The sequence below is a fragment of the Syngnathoides biaculeatus genome, chromosome 2, assembly GCF_019802595.1.
Source record: "Syngnathoides biaculeatus isolate LvHL_M chromosome 2, ASM1980259v1, whole genome shotgun sequence".
Classification (NCBI taxonomy): domain Eukaryota; kingdom Metazoa; phylum Chordata; class Actinopteri; order Syngnathiformes; family Syngnathidae; genus Syngnathoides; species Syngnathoides biaculeatus.
Genome location: NC_084641.1, coordinates 15885673 through 15913373, shown reverse-complemented (window position 1 = coordinate 15913373; position 27701 = coordinate 15885673). Strand labels below are relative to the sequence as shown.

General features: G+C 42.0%; 3 protein-coding genes and 2 non-coding genes across 6 annotated transcripts; all 5 read left to right on the top strand.

The window, feature by feature from the left end:
* Positions 1 to 1559: 1559 nt before the first annotated feature.
* Positions 1560 to 8238, top strand: nop58 (NOP58 ribonucleoprotein homolog (yeast)). Its single transcript, XM_061836733.1, has 14 exons — positions 1560 to 1776; positions 2242 to 2318; positions 3479 to 3531; positions 3794 to 3918; positions 3998 to 4134; positions 4327 to 4391; positions 4867 to 5147; positions 5354 to 5480; positions 5674 to 5837; positions 5918 to 6052; positions 6899 to 6960; positions 7039 to 7184; positions 7274 to 7392; positions 7464 to 8238. The coding sequence occupies exons 1-14, from the start codon at positions 1732 to 1734 to the stop codon at positions 7509 to 7511; spliced, it is 1584 nt and encodes a 527-aa protein (XP_061692717.1). The 5' UTR covers positions 1560 to 1731; the 3' UTR covers positions 7512 to 8238.
* Positions 3575 to 3661, top strand: LOC133497355 (small nucleolar RNA SNORD70). The gene has a single exon (XR_009794037.1). It is a non-coding gene; the product is annotated as a small nucleolar RNA SNORD70 (small nucleolar RNA).
* On the top strand, positions 5515 to 5598 carry LOC133497358 (small nucleolar RNA SNORD11B). Its single transcript, XR_009794039.1, has one exon. It is a non-coding gene; the product is annotated as a small nucleolar RNA SNORD11B (small nucleolar RNA).
* A 1097-nt stretch (positions 8239 to 9335) lies between the features above and the next one.
* On the top strand, positions 9336 to 17319 carry wdr12 (WD repeat domain 12). Its single transcript, XM_061808651.1, has 13 exons — positions 9336 to 9572; positions 9746 to 9840; positions 10735 to 10829; positions 10912 to 11018; positions 11097 to 11212; positions 12947 to 13101; positions 13178 to 13223; positions 13777 to 13862; positions 13949 to 14089; positions 15921 to 16026; positions 16127 to 16259; positions 16935 to 17007; positions 17100 to 17319. The coding sequence occupies exons 1-13, from the start codon at positions 9532 to 9534 to the stop codon at positions 17175 to 17177; spliced, it is 1272 nt and encodes a 423-aa protein (XP_061664635.1). The 5' UTR covers positions 9336 to 9531; the 3' UTR covers positions 17178 to 17319.
* Positions 17320 to 18367: 1048 nt separating this feature from the next.
* Positions 18368 to 27688, top strand: ical1 (islet cell autoantigen 1-like). Of its 2 annotated transcripts, none has more exons than XM_061836698.1 (13): positions 18368 to 18515; positions 19793 to 19824; positions 19892 to 20045; positions 20854 to 20926; positions 21015 to 21138; positions 21217 to 21415; positions 21491 to 21616; positions 21688 to 21786; positions 21858 to 21940; positions 23110 to 23156; positions 24353 to 24631; positions 24703 to 24798; positions 24873 to 27688. In XM_061836698.1, exons 2-13 carry the CDS (start codon positions 19817 to 19819, stop codon positions 24986 to 24988), a joined length of 1404 nt encoding a protein of 467 aa, XP_061692682.1. In that variant the 5' UTR covers positions 18368 to 18515; positions 19793 to 19816; the 3' UTR covers positions 24989 to 27688. The 2 variants fall into 2 exon arrangements, with proteins under 2 accessions (XP_061692682.1, XP_061692693.1); XM_061836709.1 differs by lacking the exon at positions 18368 to 18515 and adding an exon at positions 18764 to 18998.
* Positions 27689 to 27701: the final 13 nt, after the last annotated feature.

Genomic DNA, 27701 nt, shown 5'->3' with positions numbered 1-27701 from the left:
GTGCGACTGTTCGTCTCAAGGTGCCCTGCGATTGACTGGCAACCAGTTCAGGGTGTACCCAGCCTCCTGGCCGTTCACAGCTGGGATAGGCTCCAGCACTCTGTGCGACCCTCGTGAGGATAAGTGGCAAAAGAAAATGAATGAATGGATTTTAGTAAGACATCAGTAAGTTTTCTTGAGCCACATGAGATGATGTGGAGGGCCAGCTCTGGTCCACAGGCTTTGAGCTTGACATCTGATGTCTAATGGAAATGTAATTATTTTTCTGATTTCATCTTTGGAACTTTGAACCAATTGTTGTTAGTAAATGAACACACCTGACTCTACTTGACAGATAAGTTACATCTAGGACGGCAGAAGCCGTGCAGCTTTTATGAACATTTTCAATTTGTTCTACGGTATTTGTATTTGCATATAGAGTAGAAACAGCATTGTCGTGAATGTTTTGCTTCACCTTGGTCTTGAACAAGAAATGAACAAAACCCTAGCAAAGAATGACAGGAGAGACCAACTGAAAGTTTTTTCAGTAATACTTTTCTCTTGATAGTAGTACTTTATAAAAAAAACAACAACACATTTTTAGCTTGAGGGCATCATTTCCCAACAGATGTTTTTAAACTTACTCTAACAATATCCATCCATCCATTTTCTGAGCCGCTTATCCTCACAAGGGTCGCGGGAGAGCTTGTGCCTATCCCGGCTGTCATCGGGCAGGGTGCCTAGCAAGATCTAATTTTAAAAATATATATACTTGCCTTTTATGTCTGTTTAGATTCTCAATCATCCAGGTCATGATAATCCACAAAAGGTCTTCAGAGACAACTGCAATCTTCAATTTTTCAGAAAATATATAATAATGACGTGGACTATTATTCTATTTTTCTAAAATCTATGTGAGGCTCTAACACAAAACGCTATCAAGAGCAACCATCCATCCATTTTTTTAGCCGCTTATCCTCACGAGGGTTGGGGGAGTGCCGCAGCCTATCCCTGCAGTCAACGGGCAGGAGGCGGGGGGCTCCGGGAATTGTTGCCAACCCATCGCAGGGCACCTATCAAGAGCATTTTTGAAAAAAACATATAAGAACAAAAAACATTGCTACTTTTGTATTTGGACCCGCCAAATTTATTTTTTGAACTAACTGCTGTTAAACCAAGTGAACAATTGCATAAAAGGTGCAATAAAAACATGCTAAATGTGGAGATGGTGCTTGGCAGATGAGAATATCACGTTTTGAAAGTTGTCAATTTTTGTGTTGAAACTGACTACGACACATAATTAATCATGAAAAAAACAAAACAATTGATAACCTTGTGTGGATTATACGGTTTGTTTTAACTAGCGGTTAGAATCTTCATTAACTGAGCTATAATTTGTAACATAGCGAAGATTGACTGTATGCGTCTATTGTCTGAAATATTACTCAGTTATTCAAATGTAAATAAAACATCTGAACATTGTTGGTTCACACGGGTCAAGCTGTAGTTTTACGCGATAAGAGATTTTAAATGTTTTCTCCAGCAGGAGGCAGTAACTCATTGAATTTCCCTGTGCATTTGATTTTTTTTTTTTCTTCACCCGAAGAAGAAACAGCACAGTCGTGGCGTGCATTTTACATTTTCCGGTGAAGGACTCCAGCCTCGGAACTAAACTTTGGTGAACAACGCTACAAAAAAAGCATCCAGGCTTTTCAAAAAGAAAACAAGGGGAAAGCGACGTCTGCTGCAAAAATGCTGGTCTTGTTTGAGACCGCGGCAGGCTATGCCATTTTTAAAGTATGTCATCAAACCCTTTTCCATTTCTTTTTAGGCGCGTAGCAACGTGGGTTAGCATTAGCAATGTCGCTCGTAGATGAGGTCCTTTCCACCTTTGACTTTTAAAACGTGAACGGTTATATGTGAGATAGATACAGTGTACGAGACTGCCCGAGTGTAATCCACATTCGTTACTCGAATGTGTGGCATTTGACTTGTTTTAATACTATCGAGCTGCCGGCAGGCCGTGGAACCACGTGTGTGAGCCCATGTGGCCCAACCTCATGTTAGTCGTTATAATTCTGTAGATTTGCTTCGGATTTTCTTTTTGATTCCTTCATGTGTGTTTGTTTGCCTGTAGACGCCCACTTGTAGTTTTCACTTTTTTTTAAAAAATCTAAATAAAATACTTAATTCTGTCAAGGTGTTAACTTGACGTCTGCATGATGACTGAATAAGTCTTTTTTTTTCATTTATTTTTTTTAGGTTCTTGATGAATCCAAACTGCAGCAGGTCGACAGTTTGTACAAGGAGTTTGAGACTCCTGAAAAGGCAAATAAAATGTAAGGATGCTGCATCGGATAACTGGGGGCAGTGCTGCTGCACATTGCCAGATGAAAATGACACTAAATGTACATCTACTGCAATATTGATGATCTGCTCACCCTTTAAATATTTGTGTAGTGCCTTGACTTACGAATTTAATGTTTGTCTAACATAAAATAGTTACTTCAAACCAACTTTCCCAATTGAAATAATTGAAAAAAGCCATTTAAATGCTTGCACGCCTCGACCACTGGGGGCAGTGTAAAAGTCCATCCATCCATTTTCTTAGCCACTTACCCTTACAGGGGTCACGGGAGTGCTGGAGCCTATCCCAGCTGTCCACGGCCAATCGCAGGGCACATCCAGACAAACAGTCGCACTCACAATCAGCCCTTGTGGCAATTTAGAGTGTCCAATCACTGTTGCATGTTTTGGGGATGTGGGAGGAAACCAGGGGTGCGCTGAGAAAACCCACGCAGGCACGGGGAGAACATGCAAACTCAACACAGGCAGGTCTGGGATTGAACCCGGGACCTCAGAACTGTGAGGCCGACGCTTTACTAGATGAGTCCACTGTGCCAAGTGTAAAAGTCAGACTTTGTAAGATGGAGTGATATAGTATATACTTGCCGAGGATAAAGACTATATGACTGTGAGTATTGCGATATTGTCTATCTGCATGTGTTATCCTCTGTGTTCAAATATGTTGCTCAAAATGTTCTTATACCCCTGCAAAAATACCGCAGTATTTGTTTGCCCATCTAAGGTGTTTTAAATTCTGACCTTCAAGCAAACTGCCATTCAAGGAGGTTTTGAAATACGTGTGATTTAGTTAAAAAGTAGACTTCACATGCCAGTGGCAATAAAAAGCTTAAAATTCTTTGTACGAAGAATATTTGAAACTGCAAAACATTCATCCTAGCAAATGCTTGTAAAATATGTAGGTCTGGTCTTTCGTAAGTCAAGGTACCACTGTCACTAATTGTAACCTCTGCCATCTAATGGAAGGTTACATTGTTCTACCGTCACCATACGTCAGTGGCATACATACATGGATGGTTGTCTTTGTACCAACTGAGTGAATTTGTATGATTTCCAACAGTATGTAATTGTTTTTCAGGGTCATGTTGAGGACCAGTATTTAATATTCAGTTATTTTATTTTTTTTTTTTTTCAGCGTGAAACTGAAGCACTTCGAGAAGTTCCAGGATACGACTGAGGCCTTGGCAGGTAATTGACAAGACACTTGGATTAACCGGAGCCGAAGCATGTCACATCTGTGGTCTATGATGTATTTTACTGTGTCTGAGTTAACGGTGAAGTACACTTTATTCGTCACTACCCCTGAGACCACAAATTGCACATCACTCAAAAGTGATAGAACTCAGGAAGGGCAGAGAGTTAGCGCTCTGTTTGTGTTTTTTTTTTTTTTTTTTTGGAACATTGTAGAGAAGTTTTCATTAATGCAGTTTTGATTCCTTCCTCCACTTAGCTGCCACTGCTCTCGTTGAGGGTAAAGTTAGTAAAAGTTTGAAGAAGGTGCTGAAGAAGGTAGTTGCCAAAGAGGCTCATGAGCAGCTGGCCATTAGCGACGCAAAACTAGGTGGCGTCATCAAAGTAAGTGCCTCAACCACGGTACAGATGATCGTCCTTAAATGGAGTGTTGTTAGTAAGACTCCATTTGGTTTGTTTCTAGGAAAAGCTGGATCTGAGTTGCATCCACAGCCCCGCCGTGGCTGAACTCATGAGGTGCATCAGGAGCCAGATGGAGGGCCTCATCTCAGGTCTTCCACCCAGAGAGATAAGCGCCATGTCCCTCGGCTTGGCTCACAGGTGGGCGCAGACTTACGTTTGATGCTATCTAGTCAGCTGCTGTCTATGATTTCACATTGCTGTCTGACACACTCGTGTAGATTTCCTTCAGCATTCGTCACTACCACTGAGGCAGCGGTTTCCCTCATGGGAAAGCTGAAACGTGTCTTTTGGTGTTCCTCACCATGTCTTTTTTTTTTTCTCCTTTTCCAGTTTATCCCGCTACAAGCTGAAGTTCAGCCCTGACAAAGTGGACACCATGATTGTGCAGGCTATATGTAAGCTTTGTTTGTTATTCAAGACACATTTCCAGCTAGTAGCACAGTAGTATGTTGTGGAATGGTGAACTCTGATCTGGCTTGTTTCTAGTGTTTGGTGACACAATACTAAGGCTTTGCAGCATGTCTTGAACAAAACTAGTTCAAGAAGTGTGTCTCAAAGCAATTGTAGTTGAAATATGATGTTTGCAATCAGATTTGAAGCGTAGTCCCTCCAGATATTGCAGTTTTTTTTAAATGGTAATTGTGGCCTGAAACGCCTGATTTCACTGCAACTGTTTAGAAACATGTATAGATTATGGAAAAAAAATGGAGGTTCTATTGTTATAAAATATTGGCTTTTTGATCATATTATATTGCACTATTAATCATAGAACCATTCAAATAAAAACTGGTAACTGTACTTCTGTCGAAACCGGACTGTTAGAGACAACAAAGGGCAACATGGTTATGTTATTTTTCGGGCTCTCCACAGCTTTGTTGGATGACTTGGACAAGGAGCTGAACAATTACATCATGCGCTGCCGAGAGTGGTACGGCTGGCATTTCCCTGAGCTGGGGAAAGTCCTCACCGACAACCTGGCTTACTGCAAGACGGTCTGCAAAATTGGGGACCGCACCAACGTGGCCGGCAGCGACCTGTCAGACCTGCTCTCTGAGGAAATCGAGACAGAGGTGAAGCTGGCAGCCGAGATCTCCATGGGAACTGAAGTGTCTGAGCAGGACATCAGCAACATCCGCCACCTGTGCGAGCAGGTACGTGTTCCATGTCGATATTCGGACCATTAGAAGTATTTGCCTGGCTTTGGTGATGATGACGACGACAAATGTCTTCCTCCAGAAACAATCGTGTAGGTTTTTTCAGTCACTACCTCATCTGAATGGTCATGCGACACCGCTCTGTAATTGGCGGGTACTTCCTCTTTCTTTTCCTGAAAGATGATGTCTCCCTTTTTGTGCAGGTCATTGAAATCTCAGAGTATCGCACTCAACTGTACGACTACCTGAAGAACCGGATGATGGCGATCGCCCCCAATCTGACAGTGATGGTGGGCGAGTTAGTTGGTGCTCGTCTCATCTCGCATGCCGGTGAGTCGTGCGGAGACTGCAGCATCGATGCAAATTTGAGCGCTGATGATCTTGACGTTAAGTCAAGTTCCTGAATCATTTCTGATGTTTTTAAGTCACTACCTCATCTGAGCTCTGAAAGTGGTCCGACCTGAAAAGTTCTACCCAAGAGCTAAACCGCTCGCTCACTCAGAGTTACTTTTTTGTGCTCTAGGTTCACTGTTGAATCTGGCAAAGCACCCGGCCTCGACAGTACAGATTCTGGGAGCGGAGAAAGCACTGTTCCGAGCGCTCAAAACCCGCAAGGACACACCGAAGTACGGTCTCATTTACCATGCCTCTCTTGTGGGCCAGACCACTGCCAAGAACAAGGGCAAGGTACATTGAGAGTACAATACCGTAAACTTTTTTTGTTTAGGAAAACAAACATAAGTGAAATGTGTGTGGTTGTTATCCAGATCTCCAGAATGTTGGCCGCCAAAACGTCCCTCGCCATCCGTTACGATGCCCTCGGAGAGGACACAAACGCAGAAATGGGTGTAGAAAATCGAGCCAAGCTGGAGGCCAGGTTACGGCAGTTGGAGGAGAGAGGAGTAAGTACGCAAATATTGAAGCGTCTCACAGCTTAGCTTCAAATATAGTTAAAATCATTCATGTAGGATTGCTTTTTTTGAATCGGACATCTGTTTTTTTTTTTTTTTTTTTTTTTTTTTTTTTTTTGTTGAAAATATGCAAGTTCATCAGCATACAGTTTGTTGTGTCACATCAAACTCACTATAGTTTCGAGCAACCAATCACCGGGTCAGAGTTAAAAATCAGTCTGATGTTGCTCAGGAGCTGCATCTCTTTGACCTTTTTTCGGTCTCTTAAAACTTTTGCAAGACTTTCTGCAGTTAATGGTAATTATCGCTGTGAGTTTCTTAGGGCCAAATGCAAGGAGAAATTGCAGACACGGACAACATTTACGACAACTACATGTTTGAAGTCCAAACTGTGGAAGCAATTCATATTTTGTTGAGAAATATAATTGTATTGAACTATTGAATCCGGCAACTTCAAAATGTACCTCCTTGAATCGTTTCACATTCCGTGTATCGAGAGGCATATTGGAGAGATGCAGGCCCCAAGTAGTCTTGGCCCAAACGTTCATTAAAAGGTACACAAATGGTACATTGTACAAGTTCCACGAGTGCTGCACTTTGAGAATCACTTATGTGTATTCTAAATTGGAAGAGAAAACAACCTTAAAGGTCAAGTGTCATCCCTATAAACATTCTAAAATAGATATTGAGATGAAAAATACATAACATTATTCACTTCAATGTCTATATAAAAAATAAATGAGCGGAGAGTGCGTCATCCATGTGCAAAGTTGCGGAAGTGTCATTTGACATCCAAGTGGTCGCCATATTGGCATTAATGTGTCTGATTTTCTTCAGATTCGAAGAATCAGTGGAACAGGAAAAGCATTGGCCAAGGCAGACAAATATCAACACAAAAGGTAAATCTTGTAGTAATTGGCTACATTTTTCACATACACTATGACCATGAACCAAGTAAACATCTTGCTCCCCAACAGTGAAGTGAAAGTGTATGACCCGTGCGGGGATTCGACGATTCCCTCCACTTCAAAGAAAAGGAAATTGGAAGAGATGGAAGACACATCGGAAAAAGATCCTTCAACGCCTGTGGTGAAAGTCAAAAAGCCTAAAACGGAACCAGTGGGTAGGTGGAGTTAAGGGAAAATGGAGTGTGCTTGGCCATGCCCCCCATCCCCTCTTTTTAAATATGCATTGCTCTTGCATGTTTGTCAGTGGTAAAATGTGAAACGCCCACAACTGCGTCTGAAGAGCCCCCCAAGAAAAAGAAGAGAAAGATAAAAGACACCACTGAGGATCCAGAAGAGGAGAAAGCAAGTGCTGTGGTGGAAGAGGTACAACTTCTCGGAAGAAATGCTTTTAAAATTTCACAATTGTTTTTAGTAATCTGAACTCTTTTCTCTAGCCATCAAAGAAGAAGAAGAAGAAAAAGGTCAAAGAGTTGGAAGACTGAAAAGATCAACAATGTATATTTTGTTTTATGTTTTATTTACGTTTTTTTTTTTTAGGAGAAAAAGTGTATTAAGTTCCTGATGATAAAGATACCCGTTGTCTCATTTATTTTACTGCAAATTGTCTCAGAAGTTTCACGAGATTGAAAATGTTAATTTTTAATGACCTAGGTTAAAGAATTTTTTTGTAATGTATTTGAACATCTGTATCAGATACAAATGCATTTTAGTGCTTACTCCAAATGACAACACTCAAGACTGCAAACAATATATATATTTTAATACGGCAGTGTTTTCTCATGTTTCAACTGCAATATGTGGAAATTAATGCGTGTGATTATCTAAAGAGTGACAATGTTTTCTGGATGTGGCATCTTCCTGTTCCAACATGACTTTGCATCAGTGCACACGTCAAGGGTCAGAAAGATGGATGAAAGACTTTGATGTGAATGATCTTGACTGATCTGCGCAATCCTGACCTCAACCCTAGAACACTTCTAGCGGGAATTAGATCGCGGGCTGAGCGCCAGGCCCTCTCGTCCAACATCAGTTTGTGCCCTCACAATTGCACCCCTGGAAAAAATGGACCAATCCCTATAAACATACCTAAACCTTGCGGAAACCCATTCTAGAATTGATAGATAACACAATGCAAAGGGATGACCAATGTCATTTTAAACCAGATTAAAAATGGGATGACAAATTCTTACCTGAATACCTTCAAATTAACCTATCCATTCATCTATTTTCTTAGCTCCTTATCCTCACAAGGGTTGCAGGAGTGCTGGAGCCTATCCCAGCTGTCATCGAGCAGGAGGCACGATACACCTTGGACTGGTTACCAGCCAATCGAAGGACACATGGAGAAAGACAACAGTCACACTCATGATCACACCAAGGGGAAATTTTACAGTGTCCAATGTTGTGTGTTTTTGGGATGTGGGAGGAAACCGGAGTGCCCGGAGAAAACCTACACAGGCACGGGAAGAACATGCAAAGTCCTTGCAAGCGTGGCCAGGATTGCTCCCGGGTCCTCAGAACTGGAAGGCCAATGCTCTACAGCTGTGCCACTGTGCTGCCTTTTAAAATTCATAATGAATTTAAAATGAACTACATGGTAATCCTAAATAATAGACACTCTGTCCCAAGTTTCTTATACAATTATACAATCTGCAATTTCAATTGTATATTTGCAGTTTAACACCAAGCAATAATTGTGTATTTCCATCCATCCATTTTCTTTTGCTGCTAATCCTCACGAGAGTCGTGGGGAGTGCTGGAGCCCATTCCAGCTGCCAATGGGCAGTAGGCGGGGTACAACCTCAACTTGTTGCCAGCCAATCGCAGGGCACATAGAGACAAACAGCCACAATCACACCTAGGAGCAATTTATAGTGTCCAATTAATGTTGCATGTGTTTTTTGGGAATGTTTGAGGAAACCCATGCTGGCACGGAGAGAAATTTCAAACTTCACACAGGCGGGCCCGGGATTGTATCCGGGCCCTCAGAAATGTGAGGCCAATGCTTTACCAGCTGCCCCACTTTGCCGCCTGTGTATTTTCTTCTGCAAATGTATTTCAGGACCCCCGAAAAACACAACCCACCTCCTAAATATCTTGACATCTGTTGTTGGAGGTAAGATTACATACAAGCTGGGGGGGGGGGTGTCACAATAAACCTTTTATGTACTTCAAAATAATTAAAAAATTTAATGGAAACAGAAAATCCATGGACCTTTTGTGTTTTAATACACCCAGAACGTGTGAAATGGATGAAATTGATATTCAGTAACTTGCGTCCGGCGTCATTTCGTTTCCCACAATGCATTTCGAGTGCAGCTACCAAGCATTGCGTTGGATGTCGATCCGTCGCTCTGAAATCTGTTGCTTTTCCTTGTCGCTACCACATGGCCTGACTTGAGACAAATTCTGTCCGGAGAATGTTGTGAACGACCCTGTTTAACTTCTCGGCGTATTAAGTTTCTATCACCAAAGAGGGTGGCATACATATAAGTTATCATCATGTCGCAGGTGCAAACCAGGTTTTACACAAAAAACACAAGGTAAGGCAATTTAAGAAAACGTACGGTTTCATTTAGTCGGCCAGGGGTAGCTATGTCATGTGTAGCTTACAGTAATGGAGACACAACATTGTACTGCTTTCTCTGTTAATGATGCCTGTTTTACGCGCCCTATTATAATTCGTTGTAAAAACTCACAATAAATTTCGTTGCAGGTATGTAATAGATGACGTTCCGTTCTCCATCCCAGCCACTTCTGAAGTTCACGATCTCAGCAATATCATCAACAAGCTACTGGAGTCCAAAAATGGTTCGATTTTAATTTACATTCATCATTTGACAGTAGTGATAATAAGGTTAATTTTTCACTTCATTTGACCTCAAAGGTTAACGTTTTCCATTGTTGTTAAAGTGAACATTTGTCAAGTTCCATCACGTTTTAATTAAACAACGACATCTAGACGTGTAAATCCAATTAGGAAAATATCTGAGCTTGCTGACAGCGTGGTGGATATTTAACAAGCAACAGGGGGTTGCTTCAAATCTATGAAAGGCAATAGTTCAAAATAATAAATATAATATTTCACTATGAAAGAGTGGACAGTTTAAGCTTCACAATGCCCAACTACACACACAATGTGAAGAAAAGTAAAGAAAGTGTTCATATATATGCTCTGCATTGATCCAATATTTTAGTTTCCATTAAGAAAGACCAAATGCTGGTCATTTAAGTGGAAACAAGTTTCTTCAAGGGGAAGTTCACACATAACGACAGGTTGGACAGCAATTTCAGGGATATATAATGTTCAATATGGTATATACATGATCTAATTGATTCATTTGACCAAACAACTGTGGACAATAAATTCATGTAAAAATTGTTTTCCTTTCGAGTCATTTACCACTTCTTGCATAGACTGGCGTTGGGGGAGCTGTGTATGGGACATGCCAAAATCACATATTTCCAGTGGGAGAAAAATATATAAAATAATGGAAGCACATTTTAAGAGACTTATTGTAATAGTATGTTTGCAAATGTTTGGCCCTTTCTGGTCAGGACCTCAGAGTTGAATTATTCTACTTCATTTTCATGGTGACTGAGTGATTCTGAAGAGTGCACCACAGAGCTTTTATAGAAAATTTCACCAAACAGTATCTTTTGCAACTGTGATTAAATGCATGTTGTTGGTTTTCACCGCCGCAGCATCTCATACCACGGTCGAGTTCGACTTCCTGGTCAGGGGTCAGTTCCTCCGAACCTCAGTATTCAGTCACATGGAAACCGAAGACATATCAACGGTATGGATTAACCACGAGGATTCATGACGAGTGTATTCATTTAGTTTTAGCATTCATATTTAGTTGTGCGTGTGTGTCACAGGAAGATGTTGTGGAGATTGAATATGTGGAACGGATCACGGCGCCGAAACCTGAGGAGTGCATAATGCACGACGACTGGATTAGTTCTGTAGATGCAGATACTGAATGGTAAGATGAGGGATCCTGCTAAGTCCCGGCTTCACAACAACACTGAAAGAGTAATTGTTTCGGCTTGAATTTTGGCAGGATCCTGACCGGATCTTATGACAAAACCGCCAATATCTGGTCCTTGGAGGGCAAGGTTATGACAAAGGTGGCTGGACACACAGATGTGGTCAAAGATGTCGCCTGGGTTAAGAGGAGTGAGTAGAGCAGTTTCTCTTGAAATTGTGAATTGGAATGCTATGTCATTTTAGGGCCGAAACAATGAATACAATAACTCCAATAATCCCATTGCAAAGAGACGTCAAAGTAATACAGTATTACAGTATACAGCTCGTGCACGTGACGTCACCATTTTCACGGCGCCATATTGCCGGTCAAACAGAACTGCTCGACATTGTGGGAGACATTGAACCGGAGGAGAATATTTACAACACCCGAGACCTGTTGTGCTGTTGGTTGTCACAACAGACCAGACAGATATTCAAAGAGATCATTGTATGGCATACCACCTGAAAAGACCAGAAAAGATTGATGGATTTCGGGTATTATACGTGATGGATGGTGCCCAACCAAAATACACACACGACTGTGTAGCGATGGCTTCATTTTAGGTAGGAATTATTCTTCTCAATCTCAAATGACCAAAAAGTATTTATAATGCCAAATTGGCTCATTTGAGAACAATGCGTGTTTAAAAAAAAAAAACCTGCCTGTCAAAGAGGTTTACGGAGGTTAAGCGTGACTGCAATCACTTCCATGTATGTTCCACGGAGACGACCCTGTCCTCTTCTTTTTTTTTTTTTTTTTCAATCATAGTTAATGAATGCGAGTTTGTGTAAAACCAGGGGTCATTTATTTAAATATTAGTATTTGTATTGAATACTTGCTGAAAAGATCGATGAATTCGGGCAAAGGTTAACGCGTCGCCGAACACACTTCAGCGTTCACGAGCCGTCAACCGTCGACTTTTTTTTAATCATAGTTAATGAATGCGAGTTTGTGTAAAACCAGGGGTCATTTATTTAAATATTGGTATTTGTATTGAATATTAGCTGAAAAGATTGACGTATTCCCGCAAAGGTTAACGTGTCGCCGAACACACTTCTGTGTTCACAAGCCGTCTAAACCATCACTATGTGGGATTTATTCTTGATGAGAACAGATCCAGCAACAAAGTATTCGTATGCGTCCAGACTTTTCTATGCTTTTCAAACTTTTCCGTGTAAATCTCGACAACTTACTCACCAGATCCATGTGTAGATCCAGTTGTCCAAGACAAGCGGAAGTGAATTAACAGTCCAATTTCTTATTGGCGAAAACATCGATTTCGGCATTAAATACGGGTCCTCCGTGCCCAATTTATCTAATTTTTCAATGTACCGTCGTTTAATTTTCACCTTCTGAATGTCTGACGGTATCGGACAAGACTCTGGGCATCGTGCTACAAGACATGTTTCTGTGTCGTCTCCAACCGACTTAGCATTGAGCAACGCTTAGCTTGACCGCCAATATGGTGAGGGAAACAAAAGTCACGTGATTTTTATGACGTACGTGCGTGATTACGCCTCCAACATTGGTTGATGAAAAGTAAAGGATCCAGGCTGTCAAAGTAAGCCGAGCATTATGTAATCCCCTTAATTCTGTTGCCGTGGATGCACGTTGAGACATTTCAGATTTTTCTATCCTGTACAAGAATCAGAAGGCTTGAAAATAGCGATGCATTGAAAATAAAAATGCAAACTCTCTATCGGCGCGGCTGGGATTTGAATCCCTACCCCAGCTTTCATGGGGCAGCAGGCGGGGTACACCCTGAACTGGTTGGCAGCCAATCGCAGCGCACATAGAAACAAACGCGCATTGGCACTCACAACCATGAATGAGGATCTCTTCGAATGTCCTTGCTGAGTGAGGGGGGAAAAATGTTTGTGCAGACGGCTTGACTTCTCTACTTCTGACCGCCTCGCTTGACCAAACCATCCTGTTGTGGGAGTGGAACTCAGAGAAGAATAATGTGGTGGCCAGGCACTGCTGCCGGGGCCACACGGGCAGTGTTGACACGGTCGCCACGGACCCCACTGGTTCAAAGGTACACCCTAGATTGTGACAATAATTCGAAAAGACAGAAGAAGGCTTTAATTTATCAATTTTTTGGTTTCTTTTAGTTCTGCAGTGGTTCCTGGGACAAAATGTTGAAGATATGGTCAGCAGGTTTGTATCACTAGAATCTGTGGAATAATTACTAAATAAACTCGTGATAGTATAGAAAACTACCGTAATTCCCACCCTACAGAGCGCACTTGGTTATAGGCCTCACCCAGTACATTTGTAAAGGAAATACCATTTGGTACATACATACGCTGCAGCTGTGTAAAAGCAGCAAGTGCCCACGTTGAAACACGAGATATTTAAAAAGAAAGACGATACACAGAGAGTTTAACGATAATGCTAAGGCTAGCGCCGCGCTACCAGGGCTGATTGAAAAAAAATACATCCCGGTAAAAATCTCAGACACGGCAGTAACACGCTAGCCCAGCGCTAACAGGGCCGGACCAGTAAAACTCACTTCCTCGGCACATATATTCCACCGGCCTCACTCTTACCTTTTCCGTTCGACTGCCCCCTTGCGGCTGTTAGGAAAAAAAAAATGCACAAATTAGCCACATCACCGCATAAACCGCAGGATTGAAAATGTGTGAAAAAAGTCACACCTTATAAAATGGAAATTATGGTAATTAGATGGTGTTACATTCTTTTATTCTAGTTCCATCTGACGAGGCAGATGAGGTTGAGGAGCCTGTCGACAGGCCTAGGAAAAAACAGAAGACCCAGCAGCTGGGCCTTACGAGAGTAAGTCAAGTCCTTCGGAATTTGCAGAGCACATCGTTTGGACCAAAGCTGACGTGGCCTGTACTCCTTGTTTTACTCCTGCACAGACACCTCTGATGACATTTTCTGGGCACATTGAGGCCGTATCATCAGTGCTGTGGTGTGATAACGAGGAGCTTTGCAGCGCCTCCTGGGACCACACAATCCGTTTGTGGGATGCGGAGACGGGACAGATGAAGACAACCCTGGTAGATAAATCCGTTTGAGATACTGTTTTTTGTTCAAATTTGAACAGACCAAGTCTTGTAATGGAGCTCAATGGAAGTTTTTGTTCTGAAATTTAAAGGGGAAATCCACTGGTTTGCATTAACAATGTATCCAATAGGTCATGTAATGTGTACTCTATTTTGACAATATGATGTTAAATCCTCTCTCATTTAATAGTATGTTGAGAGGATTTTTATCGACAGTTATGAATTTTCAGGGGCGCTGCCATTTTCACGAGTCACATGACCTACGCATACCTGTCACATTTTCGGAGCGCCAACCTGTATAAACCACCAAAAAAAAAAATCCTTTTCAAGAGCAAAAAATCCTGATAACATACCGAAGCAAATTATATGTCAAAATAACGGAGGGGAAAAACAAAGTTTTTCAATGATTTTTATTGTAGAGCTCCATAGTGATAATATCTGAAGTTAATGTTAATTATCAAAGTCCATTTAGTGGCATTACTGTGTTCAGGATTGTATTCATGTGTAACTTTCTTCACCAACTCTAAATGCTGACCCTTCGGCTCAAAATTACAGCATCCATCCATATTGACTTTGTGTGTTTCTTTCGGCTTGTCCCTTTCGGGGTCGCCACAGCGTGTCATCTCAGATGAACGCATATATATGTTTGGCACAATTTTTACGCCGGATGCCCTTCCTGACGCAACCCTTCTCAGGGAGTGGAGGCCCCAGTGGGATATGAACCCACAACCCCTGGTTTACCAAACCAGTGCTCTAACCACTGAGCGACGGGGCCATTGCAATAATGCTGTCAGTGTTTCTGGAGCAAGCGATTTTCTGAACTCTGTGTGAACTTTTCTCACTACACTGAAGATCCTTTCACAGTCTGCATTGCTGTGAGGTAAGCAAAGCACTGCTTCCATTACTTTGCTGAGATGATGGAACATTGGTTTGCCTGTAAGAGAAGTATCACAATTCAAGGTGTCGCTCTGACGTACCCAAACTTACGGCGGACTCCCGGTGACACTGGGGAGGAAAAATGTGTCATCGGCTATTTTGAGGAAGCACTTTAGAGGAGGAGGAAGGTGAACCCTGTCGACGTGCGAGCCAGAACACCAACAAGTCGACCGCAAGCGCTCCGCTAGTGAGCTTGACCGACCGCGACGAAAAACTGTTGCAAAACCACAAGAACTTTTTGGGGAGAACAGACTTGGGTCTGCAGTTTCAGAATCCGTATGATTTGTGATATACTGTACGGCTGTATACGTAGGATTCACCACAAAATCGGTATGAACTACGGCTAAACCGTACGAGTTTACAGGTATGCCTACGTGCCGCAACAAAGGCTCGATTACATACTGTGTATGGAAATATTCCTCCGTCTTCCCAATCAACCAAGCGGCTAAGCCGCTCACGGCTGTGTATGGAAGTATTCCTCCGTCTTCCCGATCAACCGATACTGCTATTTGTTCATCAGAAGAGGATAAATCCGAGAAATTACCGCTGGGCATAAATGGTGTCCCATGTAATCAAGCCTTTGTTGCGGCACGTAACGCGTCACATCCGCGGACGTGGGTCATGTGACTCGTAAAAATGGCAGTGGCCCTGAAAATTTGTAATTGTCGATAAAAATCTTCTCAAAACACTATTAAATGAGAGAGGACTTAACATCACAATGTCAAAATAGAGTACATATTACATGACCTATTGGATACATTGCTAATGCAAACCAGTAGATTTCCCCTTTAAGGTACGACTGGATTTTATTACTCTTGGGATTAAAATTGAGTTTTTAGACACGATTTTAATGAAACCGTGACAAGTTTGTCTCATTCTTTCCTCACAGACGGGAAGTAAAGTGTTCAACAGCATTTCCTACTCACCTTTGTGCCGTCGCTTGGCGTCCGGCAGCACTGATAGACACATCAGGCTGTGGGACCCTCGCACGAAAGGTATTTGCCCCCCCCCCCTTTTTTTTTTTTTTTTTAAAAGAAGTCATGAAAATCATCACATCCTGTATTAACTCTACATTCTACTCTTTGCCTCCTTCAGATGGTTCACTGGTGCAACTGGCGCTAACCTCGCACTTTGGCTGGGTCACCGCTGTCAAGTGGTCCCCATCACACGAGCACCAGCTGGTTTCCGGATCCCTGGACAACCTTGTCAAACTGTGGGACACCAGAAGGTCTGGAGAGCAGCGAAATTATTGATCACGTATCTGGTTCGGCTGTACAGTACTGTACAATGCACAGATTTATGCTTTAAAATACATGCTTAAAACTAAATCACATTTCCGGAGTATCATCATTTAGGTACTGTAACTCATAGGAAAGGTGTGAAAAGGGATTCCTTGTATCACAAATACATTTGTACGTCATAATCATACTGCATTTCTGCCCCTACTGTAATTTTGTGTGTAAAAAAACATTTGAAATTCACTTTTTTTTTTTTTAGGTACATCAGCTTTACACAGGGGCCAAAAAATATCTCTTTCTTTGATTTAGGTTTTTAACTTGTACTTTTTATCCTCATGAATGCACTGTCATTCAAAAGGCCTATAAGCAGTTATTAGTTCAGTAGTATTTTTTTTTTTTTATTTTAGTTAGCTAACATTGGAGCAAAGTGCTGGATTACCAAAATGCTTTTCCAAGACAGTTGCCGAACACAGACAAGCGGCCTGCAAATGAATAACAAACACAAGATGTTAGAGAATTCATGGAAAATGTTACCTTTGATCTTTTTTTACATCTTTTTGATATACTGTATATATTTGATAAATAATTGAAGGATGCCCGCTGGGTAGCAATGTGCTCTTCTACATCATATGTTGAATTCATGAGGATTCCATTTTATATTTCAGCTGCAAAGCTCCTCTGTATGACCTGGCAGCCCATGGAGATAAAGTCTTCTGTGTGGACTGGACAGAAAGTGGGGTAAGATCATTGACGATCTGCATGTTTCGAAAATGCGTGAAAAAAAGAAATGTAACCAATTTGATTGTTATCCCTTCTGTTTCATTTTCCAGATGATGTTAAGTGGGGGAGCAGATAACAAATTATACACCTACAAATACTCAGCTTGTCCGACTGACGCAGGAGCGTAGTCTCAGCTGTGAGAATCGTATCCTGCACAAAAGCCCTTTTTGACTTTTGTCTCTATTTTTGTTTTTAACACATTGTTAAGGTCTCTTAACATGGGGTCTTATGTCATTTTCCTAATGCGCATAAATGGGTTTATTCTCCCAAGTGTTGTCTCTTTATTTCAACCAAGGATGCCCAGGAAAAACAATCTGTTTTGTCTGCCGTGTAAACTAGATTTTCTTGGTGAGAAAAAATATAGAATATACTGTTGTTTGTGCTAGGCAGGTAGTAATACAGTTTAAAAAATGAATTTAGAACTAACTAATTTATAGCAGTGCTATTCATCTGTTTTCTGAACTGCTCATCCTCACTAGGGTTACAAGTCTGCTGGCGCCTATGCCACCTGAGTTTGGGTGAAAGGTACAGTACTGCCTGAACTGGTCGCCAGCCAATCCCAAGACAACCATTCACACTTATGATGACTTACTTGGAGTCGTCAATTCACCTCTGTACATCTGCCACGTCTTTGGGCCAGAATTCTTCCAGGGTCCTGCATGTTGTCATGGCGATCTTATCCACATCTTCAAAACGTGCTCCTGTTTACCCCCTCGAGGTTTGGTGAGGGGTGGAAAAAAGAACATATGGACTCCTGTCTGATAAGCATGGAAGTTACTCCAGCGTGGCAGTTTTCTTCTTGGCCAGGAACTGTTAGATGCTCAGAACTTTGTGAAAAGACCTTCTTATCCCGCTCCAACTCTTGCCTCTTGTCATGCACTGAAGAAAGCAAATGCTGCAGAATCGTGTTGTAGATGTGTTGCTTAATTATCTGCTCCACAGCTGGAAAAAAAAAAAAAAGTTTGGTTTAGAAATATTTTTCTTGACAACCTTGTAACTATATTATTTTAAGGAGACTATCTGCATAGTGGTGGTAGAGTGAATCATTGCTGGAAGTTATCAGGCCTTCCATGGGAAATGACCTAGCTTAACTTTATCTGAATGTTAGTTACTCCAAATAATGTAGGCTATATAGCTCTGCTCTTCTGTCGACAGCACCAAGTGGCAGGCAGAAGAATTAAAGGGTGCGCCATGAAATCGCGCAGGGTGCAGAACTGACAGACGTTTCGACTTTCCGTGACATTTTTGTTTGGGTGGTGTGCCAGGGATTTCTACGTCACGGCTAATTTGAATATCCTGTTTCTCTGACTCACACAATGATGAATATCGCGAGAGGACCGCAAGGCAAGCGCTTATCACAGATGCTGCACTTGAGGACCAATTGAACATTAGCAGCGTTTATTTTCGCCTCGCTAAACGGATGACTCTCAACTAAGGACGTAGACTTTTATGCCTGCGCTTTTATCGTAAGTTGACAAAGTTTTTTTTTTTCTTTTTGAAAATTACACAGCGCAGCGGCTAACTAACTAGCTAGCGGTGGTGTTAGCACACCATGTCCTTTTCAGGCAGGTGAAAATAAATTAATTTCGATTAGTAAACGTTGGCGTGGTTTAAGTTATTGTATTCTAAAACTAGACGTCGGGACCAGTAAAGTATCCTCGCCTCCAGTGTCTGTGAAGCAGCGTTTGCTGGAAGTGAACACCTGCTTTGACAGCCAGCTGTTGTCAGTGTTCGAGTAGCAGATACACGCTCGCTCACAATTATTCTAAATAACTGTTCAACAGTTCACCTTTTTGAACAGCCGAACACGAAAGCAAGAAAGGTGAAGATCACCAATTGGAGCGAGACTGAAAGGTTTTGTTCCCTACTGATAAACGGGGCCACAGTTGACACAATGTAGCAGAGGAAGTTTTCGAAGATTTGGTAAACTAGATTGGTGTGAACGGGAGGTGAGTGTTGGTCTCAGTTACTGTCATCACCAGGATTGAATGGCTCTGAGAGACTGTAGTTTACCGTGACCCGGAAATAATACATTTTTGTATTCCTGGATTTCTTCCTAAATCATATTAAAATCCAAGTCCTCAGTCTGAAAGTGATTGGACTGAGAAGTGAATAGATACAGTCCTAAATACGCTACATTTTTTTTTTTGTCTTTAGTTTAAAACAAAGTCAGTTAAATTTTATTTACAATGCAACAAATCAGAAAATCTCTCAGGGCACTTACTGCTCTAAAGCCATATTCCTCACTTATTAAAAGACCAACCGAACCACACGACTAAGCACTAGACAAGTAAGGTAACGGAGGCAAAATAACTCCCTCTAGGGAAGAAACCTCAAGCAGACCCAAAACCAGTTGAGTTAGAGAGTAGAAAAGGAGAGAGACAGCAAGTGAGACAGAAACAGAGAGACAATGAGATAGATGCAGTTTTCCCTTGCACCTCAAAATGCAGTGAGACCTATTACTGGGAAGGGCAAGAGAGAGGTTAGTCAAAGTGTGATCAGAACTCAGCGATAAGAACATGCAGACAGACTACAGCTGTTAAGCAGTTCAACTAGGAACCGGACGGAGGTGGAGAACAAGCAACCAATCAGCAAGGGAAACATACACTGGGTGAAACATGGAACAATAGATCGCAGAAGTGTGAGAAATATTACCACAATTGACATAGCTGTCTCTCAATGGCCGACATTCAGACAGTGGATTTTTCCATTAATTAACTGTCATACCTTTTTATACTTGCAGAGTGGAAAAGACTGGTATCCAATCATGGAGGGGTATGTATTCAACAATTTCACTTGGGAACATTGTCATGAAGAATGGTAACACTTTCTCTTGCTGCAGTTTTGTCGGGGAACTGCTCGGTGAAGATAGCTCGGTGGTGGCACGCATGCAGCAGAAATTTTGGAAGACAAAGCAGGTGCTCATCAAAGCCACAGGCAAGAAAGAGGACGAGTATGTGGTGGCCTCTGATGCTGACCTGGATGCAAAGCTTGAGGTACAAATATGATGAAAATGCGTGCCACAAGTAAACGATAGAGAAAGGATTTGTTTTCATTAAAGATTTCCTTAAGTTCAGTGCTTGTTTGACATCACTTTAGGGAAGCCGCACCAAACCACACCTGAAAATTATTGCTCTAGGCTGTTGTTTTTTTAATAGATAATTGTTCTTCATGTGACCCTCAAACTACACTACATTGATGCCTTTTACATTGATGATAATAATAATAGTGACAACACAATAATAATAATCCAAAGGTACATGGTGGCTACCACCCCCACACCCAAACACACATACACACAAAATATTTGTCCCATTTTCCATTCTCAGATCAATTATCAAAGCACTTTTCTTTTTCATTTGATTTTCTGCATTCATCTAACAATCCTACATTTTCATGATAAATCATACACCTTGGTGGATGTCATTTGTACTACATAGTGCCATTCTGTTGTATGTATTACAATATTTTAAAAAGTTTGTTGAAATACACTCATAGCACAAGACAATGAGCTTACTGCCGTTACTGTTTCTCATCTCATTTAATTGTTTAATAGTTATGGCCTTGAAGTATCTTTTTCATAAAAATATTTGTTAAGACTGTAGTACTGTGTTAGTTATAGGTTAGTGATAGAGTATGATGTAAAAAATTTGCAGCCCCAGTAGCAGGACAAGATTGTAAGCCAAGGGCTCCTTGTACTTTGTGTGTGTAATTTTTGTGTAGCAGACAAACCTAAATCATTACCAATTTGCTGTTGGTAAAAAATTATAATAGACTGCCCCCTGCCTCGTGTGGTTTCCACAGTTCTTCCGTTCGGTCCAGTCCACCTGCACCGAGTTGCTCAAGGTGATCGAGAAGTACCAGTACAGGATCACGCGTGAGTTGAGAGTGCCTACGAACGAAAAAGCTGAATTTCCATCCAGACGAACAACAGCGAAGACCGCCAAACTCTTCATTCTCCGCAGGTTTGTCCCAAGAGGAGAACGAACTTGGCCTGTTTCTGCGCTTCCAAGCCGAGCGCGACCGTACCAAGGCTGGCAACATGATGGATGCCACCAGCAAGGCCCTTTGCACCTCTGCCAAGAAAAGGTTGGAGGCATGGGACTGGGAGTGTGGGGGTGGCATACCACCGTGTACATTTAAATAAGCTTTGTTTCTTTTCCACAGGATGGCGCTCTGTCCACCTCTAAAACGTTTGCACCAGGAGGTTGAGACTTTCCGACGACGTGCCATCACAGACACGCTCCTGACCGTCGGCCGCATGGAGAAAGCTCGTACCGAGTACAGAGGAGCTCTGCTCTGGATGAAAGACGTCTCTCAAGAACTCGACCCAGACACTTACAAACAGTTGGAAAAGTTCCGTAAGGTAAGAATTGACTTACTCTATTTGATCCATGTTTGGGGGCGGTCGTTGGACCCGAACTGTGTGCTGTCTTGGCAGGTTCAAGGTCAGGTGAGGGCAACAAAGACCCAGTTTGAGAAGCTAAAGAACGATGTGTGCCAGAAGGTGGACATGCTAGGTGCCAGTCGCTGCAACATGCTGTCGCACTCGCTTTGCAACTACCAGGTTGGCCCAACTGCATCTTTTAGTCAGCTGAAGTTTATTTCTGATTTTACACACACGTCCTGTCCTTACAGACCACTCTGCTGCAGTTCTGGGAAAAGACGGCCCAAGCCTTGTCTGCCATCCACGATGCCTTCCAAGGGCACGTGCCGTACCAGTTCACCACACTCAAGGTGTGTAGAGGGCATTCTCTTGCGATCTAGTTTTGTAGCTTTGTCTTTATTACTCATTCAAACCCTGGCAGGACTTGCGGGACCCATTAGAGCAAACAACAGTGGCACAGCAAGGGGAGGAAGAGGAGAAGGTTCTACAGGAAAACACAGACAGGTGGAGTATCCCACCCACGTTATTTTCATCAGAACAACTACACTCACAAGTTTATGAGGTACCTGGCACAGTATGATTAGATACAATTCAAGACCCATATCATAAATTCCATTTATTGGGCATTAAAGCAAATAGTAATGCTCAGTTTTGAGGGGGTGGATTTAGCATTATTATTGCATTAAAATGCAAAACTCACAAAGCCATTGGTTTCACAATATTTATAGGAGATTGTTGGCCAACTTGTTGATTGGCTATCACAAAGGAATGGCAAGAAGTGGGTACAAAAAATGTGTAAAGCATGATAAATAAATTCACAAATACCAACCACACCTGACATACATACATACATACATTGCAGGCGGCGTGTTGAGTGAAATTCTGGTCTCGTAAAAGTGTAGCTAATGCACAATTGCAAACACTGTAGCAATATCGAAGAATAAGAATCTGATTGGGCAGTCAATATCGAACAAATGCAAGTAAAACATTTAGCGGGATTTTCTATAACCTGTTTTAAAAAAAAAAAAAAAAAAAAAGTTCTGGGAAGCATTACCAGGCAACATGATGCTTTGCACTGCCTACAATGCAAGTGTGACTTTACAGCTCGAAACCGATCAGAAGTTTGAGCTGGAGTCCAAAAAGCACTGAGTACATGAAAAGGTTTGATTTTCAGATGTGACTCAAACTGCAGAAAAAATTGTGATCATTTCTTAGTTGCAATTTATGTGAATTTCCTGTATTATTGCGGCAAGAAGAAAACTGCTTGTATTGAGAGAGGGTACAGTGAAAGCTCCACAAGAAAAGTCTGACAATGACGAGAACTCGGCGACAGTAATCGGTTAGTGGCGTGCGCTGTGGGTCATGAATTGCAGGACTGCACGGGTTGACTTTCACGTTCTGCTGGGCACCGAAGCCTCAGTACATAGATTTTCCCAACAACTGTGCCAAAAAAAAGATTCAAGGCTTCAGTGACATCTGGTGGACTAAAGTGTCACACATTGACGATGAATTGCACATACAGTTTGAAAGTTTACTTTTTTGTTCTAGAACGTAGTGTAGTTGAACTTCTGCTTTCAATTGTATTTTTCCAAATTGCTCATAAGCGTATATGCTTTGGTGGTGCTAAAATATGTTGCTACTGTTTGAAGTACACATGTTTTAATTCTCCCCAGTCTGGTGTGCTTGGATGACGAAGCATCAGGAGGTGGTGCTGACACAGGTATGGAGCCTGGTGATGTGTATACTCTGTGATAAATGACCTGGGTTTGGGTGGTGGTTCTGGTTCTCATGCAAATGCAAAGTGCTGCTTTTGTTACAATGACTCGCTGTGGCAGAACTCCAGCATGCGGAAAAGAGAGGAACTATTTAGTGTTGCCAACTTCGACAATAGACAGCTGTAGATATACAGTACTAGTTTTTAGACATGGCAAGGAAATAGATTGACTTGGTTCTGCCTTGGTGGGTTGGCAGACCTTGCAGAGACCCAACTGCATAATTTATTGCCTGAATTTGTTCCTTGACAAAGCTCGTCACTCAATATACTGAAATAGGCAATCAGTATTTCTTATTCAAATGGATTGATATAGCATTGATCCATTCCAGCCCCCTAGAACATTTTTCTTAGCAGTTTTTAGTTAAGACTAAAAGCACTGTATTGTGTAATAATATAATTATATAAGGAAGTAAACTGGTTTTATGCAGAGTAATTAGTGTTGAAACAAATCCAAAGTTCCAACAACCGTGCGTGAGCTGGGCGTGGGCCAGTAAGAGAAATCCGAAATGTTATTATTAAAAAAAAAAAAAAAAAAACACATAGGGCAGTGGTGTCAAACTCATTTTTGTCGCGGACCACATTGTCGTTATGATTTCCCTCAGAGGGCCGTTAATGACTGTGAATCCATGAAAATCTTTCACCTCAGGATATTTCCAGATTAAATTTATGAACCAGTTTTGAATCAGAAATCAAGCCTAATGGGCTTTTCAACTATTGTTCATGTTTGGTAACACAAAAGTTCTTGCAGTATCTCAACATTCTCGTTTATGATATGATAATTAGAAATTTTGTTCCAGATTTTAACAAAAATCATGCCAGTTGGTAAAGATGATTTGCCTTCGCGGGCCACATAAAATCATGTGGCGGGCCGGATCTGGCCCCAGGCCTTGAGTTTGATACCACTGATGTAGGGGGTGTTACAATATATTTCAACATGCGATGTAGGTAATATTACATTAGATGGCATTGATATTTCACTAAAGGTGTCAGCGATCATAGATGTGCTGTTGTGGTACACACACAAGACAGTTAGGCCTGATTTGCGAAAGACTAGCTCTTAACTTGAAATATTCGTAAGCCGGGACACTCAGAAGTCAAAGGTACGACTGTACTTCCAAACTGAGTTCTGCGTTATCATGAAGGTGTTTTTCTGGACTCCACTGGCATTGAATCAAAAGCTGAGGATGAGGATGGTGAACAGGGTGAGATGGCTTTCCTCAAAGATCTTCTCAGCCCCGGCCCGGGTCCCACTGACGACTTGAGTAGAGAGTGGCAGGATGCTTTTGGGCTCTTCGAGGCTCCCGCAAACGGGCCGCCACCACCGCCGCAGAGTCACGTCGCTCCCCCTCTGCAGCACACCTCCTCCACCCCAAGTTGCTTCCTGCCTTCTCAGCTGTTGGATTACAGTCTGAGTTCCGCAGGTGAGCAGAGTTTCCCGACTGGTGGCAGGCTGAGCGCTCCTCCCCCTCAGGGCCATGTCTTTGTCTGTCAGGCTGGTCGACGCCACCCATGTTCCAAGCGCCGCCCCTTCAGCCTCCTCCTGCTCAGAACCAGCCACATACACCGGGCCCAGCGTCTGTCGCCAATGGTAAACAGCAATCGAAGTCATTGTTAGTATCGTAATAATCACGGATTGTTATTCAAATGTGAACGTGGGCGCAGCACCCGCAGGTAGATCCAGAGACATGTCTGCTTGGTTCAACCTGTTTGCGGACCTGGATCCACTCTCCAACCCCGACGCTATTGGACGCTCCGCCGACGAGTTCCTCAATGCCTGAAACTCCGTGTGATGGTGTAATAAACGACTGTTAACACTCCACTGGGGTTGCAAAAGGTGTGGAAAATGTCAGGATATTTTCAGAGAGTTTTTGGTAAATTTACATCCGAATTTAATGTTTGGAATTTGTGGGAAATTTCAAATCGGAAATGGTCGCAGTTGGGAAATGGGGGAATTTTATGGAAAGGTATCATTGCCAAACATTTTTTTGGGGGTCATAATCAGACATCCTTTCAAAAAAGCTCGCTTTCCTTGCGCATACAGTGAAGAAAATAAGTATTTGAACACCCTACTAAATTGCAAGTTCCCCCACTTAGAAATCATGGAAGGGTCTGGAATTTTCATCGTAAGTGCATGTCCACTGTGAGGCGATCGTCTAAAAAGAAAAATCCAGTTCCAATCCAATCCAATTAGAGAGGTTAAATGTTTCCTGTAGTTGTTCACCAGATTTGCACGCACTGCAGGAGGGATTTTGGCCCACTCCTCCACACAGATCCCCTCTAGATCAGACAGATTTCTGGGCTGTTGCTGAGAAACACAGAGTATCAAGCTCCCTCCAAAGATTTTCCATTGGGTTTAGGTCTGGAGCCTGGCTAGGCCACTCCAGAGCCTCGATATGCTTCTTACGGAGCCACTCCTTGGTTTTCCTGACTGTGTGCTTCGGGCGGGTCATTGTCACGTTGAAAGACCCAACCATTACCCATCTTCAATGTTCTGACTGAGGGAAAGAGGTTGTTCCCCAAAATCTCACAATACATGGCTGTGGTCATCCTCTCCTTAATACAGTGCAGTCGTCCTGTCTCATGTGCAGAAAAATACCCCCAAAAACATGATGCTACCACCCCCATGCTTCACAGTAGGGATGGTGTTCTTGGGATGGAACTCATCGTTCGTCTTCCTCCAAACACGGTTAGTGGAATTACGACCAAAAAGTTCGATTTTGGTCTTATGTGACCACAAAACTTTCTCCCATGACTCCTCTGTACTCCCAGCTCTTTTCAGGTCATTGACCAAGTCCTGTCGTGTAGTCCTGGGCTTATTCCTCACGTTTGTAAGGATCATTGAGACCCCACGTGGTGATATCTTGCATGGGACTCCACTCTGATTGAGAGTGACCGTGATGTTTAGCTTCTTCCATTTTCTAATGATTGCTCCAACAGTGGACCTTTTTTCACCAAGCAGCTTGGCAATTTCTCCGTAGCCCTTTCCAGCCTTGTGGAGTTGTACAATTTTGTGTCCGGTGTCTTTGGACAGCTTTTTGGTCTTGGCCGTGTTACAAGTTTGAGTCTTATTGATTGTATCGGGTGGACGAGTGTCTTTATGCAGCTAACGACCTCACACAGTTGCATCTGATTCAGGATAACAGATGGAGTGGAGGTGGACTTTTAAAGGCGGACTGACAGGTCTTTGAGGGTCAGAGTTGTAGCTGATAGACCGGTGTTCAAATACTTATTTGCAGCTGTATCACACAAATTGATCACTCAAAAAAATCCTACATTATGATTTCTGGATTTTTCTTTTTAGATTATCCCTCTCACAGTGGACACCCACCTACGATGAAAATTTCAGCCCCCTCCATGATTTCTAAGCGGGAGAACTTGCAATATAGCAGAGTGTTCAAATCCTAATTTTCTTCACTGTATGTGAGGGTATTAAAGTACCTCCAAATGTTTTCGTTTGAAAACAATCAAGTGATGGCTTGTAATTAGAAAAACTTGTAAGTCAAGTAAATTGTCCCTGTACTTGCGTGACGTGGTTGTTTTATTCAAGATTATGCTAAAGTATCAACTATGTTCCCACTTTCAATTTTGTAAATTACCAATTTAGTCACATGAATGTCCATAAAGTTATTTTGGTGTCCTAAACTACACACAATAATATCATTGACAAATGTGCTTGCTTTCACTCGTCATTCTGCATCTTGTGACTGTGGGGTGCTGTTTTTGTTTATTCTGGACACCATTTGGGCTTCATCACGTTGACGAAACACATCCCAAAGAATGATTCAAAGTTTATTACATGAAACACGTTGTGCATTGTTCTGTTACTGGCGCGCTTACACCAGCCACACCAGAAGCGATTTGGATTTACAATGTTGCTGATGGGTAAAAAAAAAAAAAAAAAAAAAGGTAAAAACACAACCTCACCCTATTGACAATGGATTTGGGGGTGCGACATGTTAGGGGCGTTGGTTGCACAGGGATGTAAAAACGTATTTAGCCAAAGTGGATCTGACTCGACTTTAGGAGCTCCGTCAAAATATGTTTTGGTATGATTAGCTTTATCTATATTTTTATCGATGACACCTTTATCTTCTGTAATTTACTTTAAAGGCGTGCCGTCGCTACATCTACAATCCGCTTTTGCTTTGGACTGAACCTTTTTAAGCAGAAGTGTATGAAAGAATGCAACGAAAATGCTGTATTGCTAAACTGTGAATTATGGGAGGCGGGATTCGAACCTGATTATGTTGCGAAAAGAGAACATATGTATCAAACATGGTTTTCCTCCCCAATTATTTAAAAGACAGATAAGAGATAAGAAAATGAGGTCTCCGTACTGGACGTATGGTCGACTGAGTGCATCTATAAGGTTGTGAGGGCAGGGGCGGGGCCTGTGGTGTCAAACTTTTTATTTATTTTTCCTCCAAAATTACTATTGTTACGACTACTGTATTTTAAGTACCGGTAATTTCCACATAAGTACATTTTGCT

What these genes read in the sequence shown, in the direction of transcription:
- ical1 (XM_061836698.1), top strand. An exon ending in ACCTGGATGCAAAGCTTGAG is followed by an intron (nt 20,046 to 20,853) that starts GTACAAATATGA and finishes TGGTTTCCACAG; the next exon opens with TTCTTCCGTTCGGTCCAGTC. An exon ending in ACTCGCTTTGCAACTACCAG is followed by an intron (nt 21,617 to 21,687) that starts GTTGGCCCAACT and finishes CTGTCCTTACAG; the next exon opens with ACCACTCTGCTGCAGTTCTG.
- nop58 (XM_061836733.1), top strand. Translation starts at nt 1,732, where the DNA reads ATGCTGGTCTTGTTTGAGACCGCGGCAGGCTATGCCATTTTTAAA. An exon ending in TCGTCTCATCTCGCATGCCG is followed by an intron (nt 5,481 to 5,673) that starts GTGAGTCGTGCG and finishes TTTGTGCTCTAG; the next exon opens with GTTCACTGTTGAATCTGGCA. An exon ending in GCCTAAAACGGAACCAGTGG is followed by an intron (nt 7,185 to 7,273) that starts GTAGGTGGAGTT and finishes CATGTTTGTCAG; the next exon opens with TGGTAAAATGTGAAACGCCC.
- wdr12 (XM_061808651.1), top strand. Translation starts at nt 9,532, where the DNA reads ATGTCGCAGGTGCAAACCAGGTTTTACACAAAAAACACAAG. An exon ending in GTTGAAGATATGGTCAGCAG is followed by an intron (nt 13,224 to 13,776) that starts GTTTGTATCACT and finishes CTTTTATTCTAG; the next exon opens with TTCCATCTGACGAGGCAGAT. An exon ending in AGCAGCTGGGCCTTACGAGA is followed by an intron (nt 13,863 to 13,948) that starts GTAAGTCAAGTC and finishes ACTCCTGCACAG; the next exon opens with ACACCTCTGATGACATTTTC.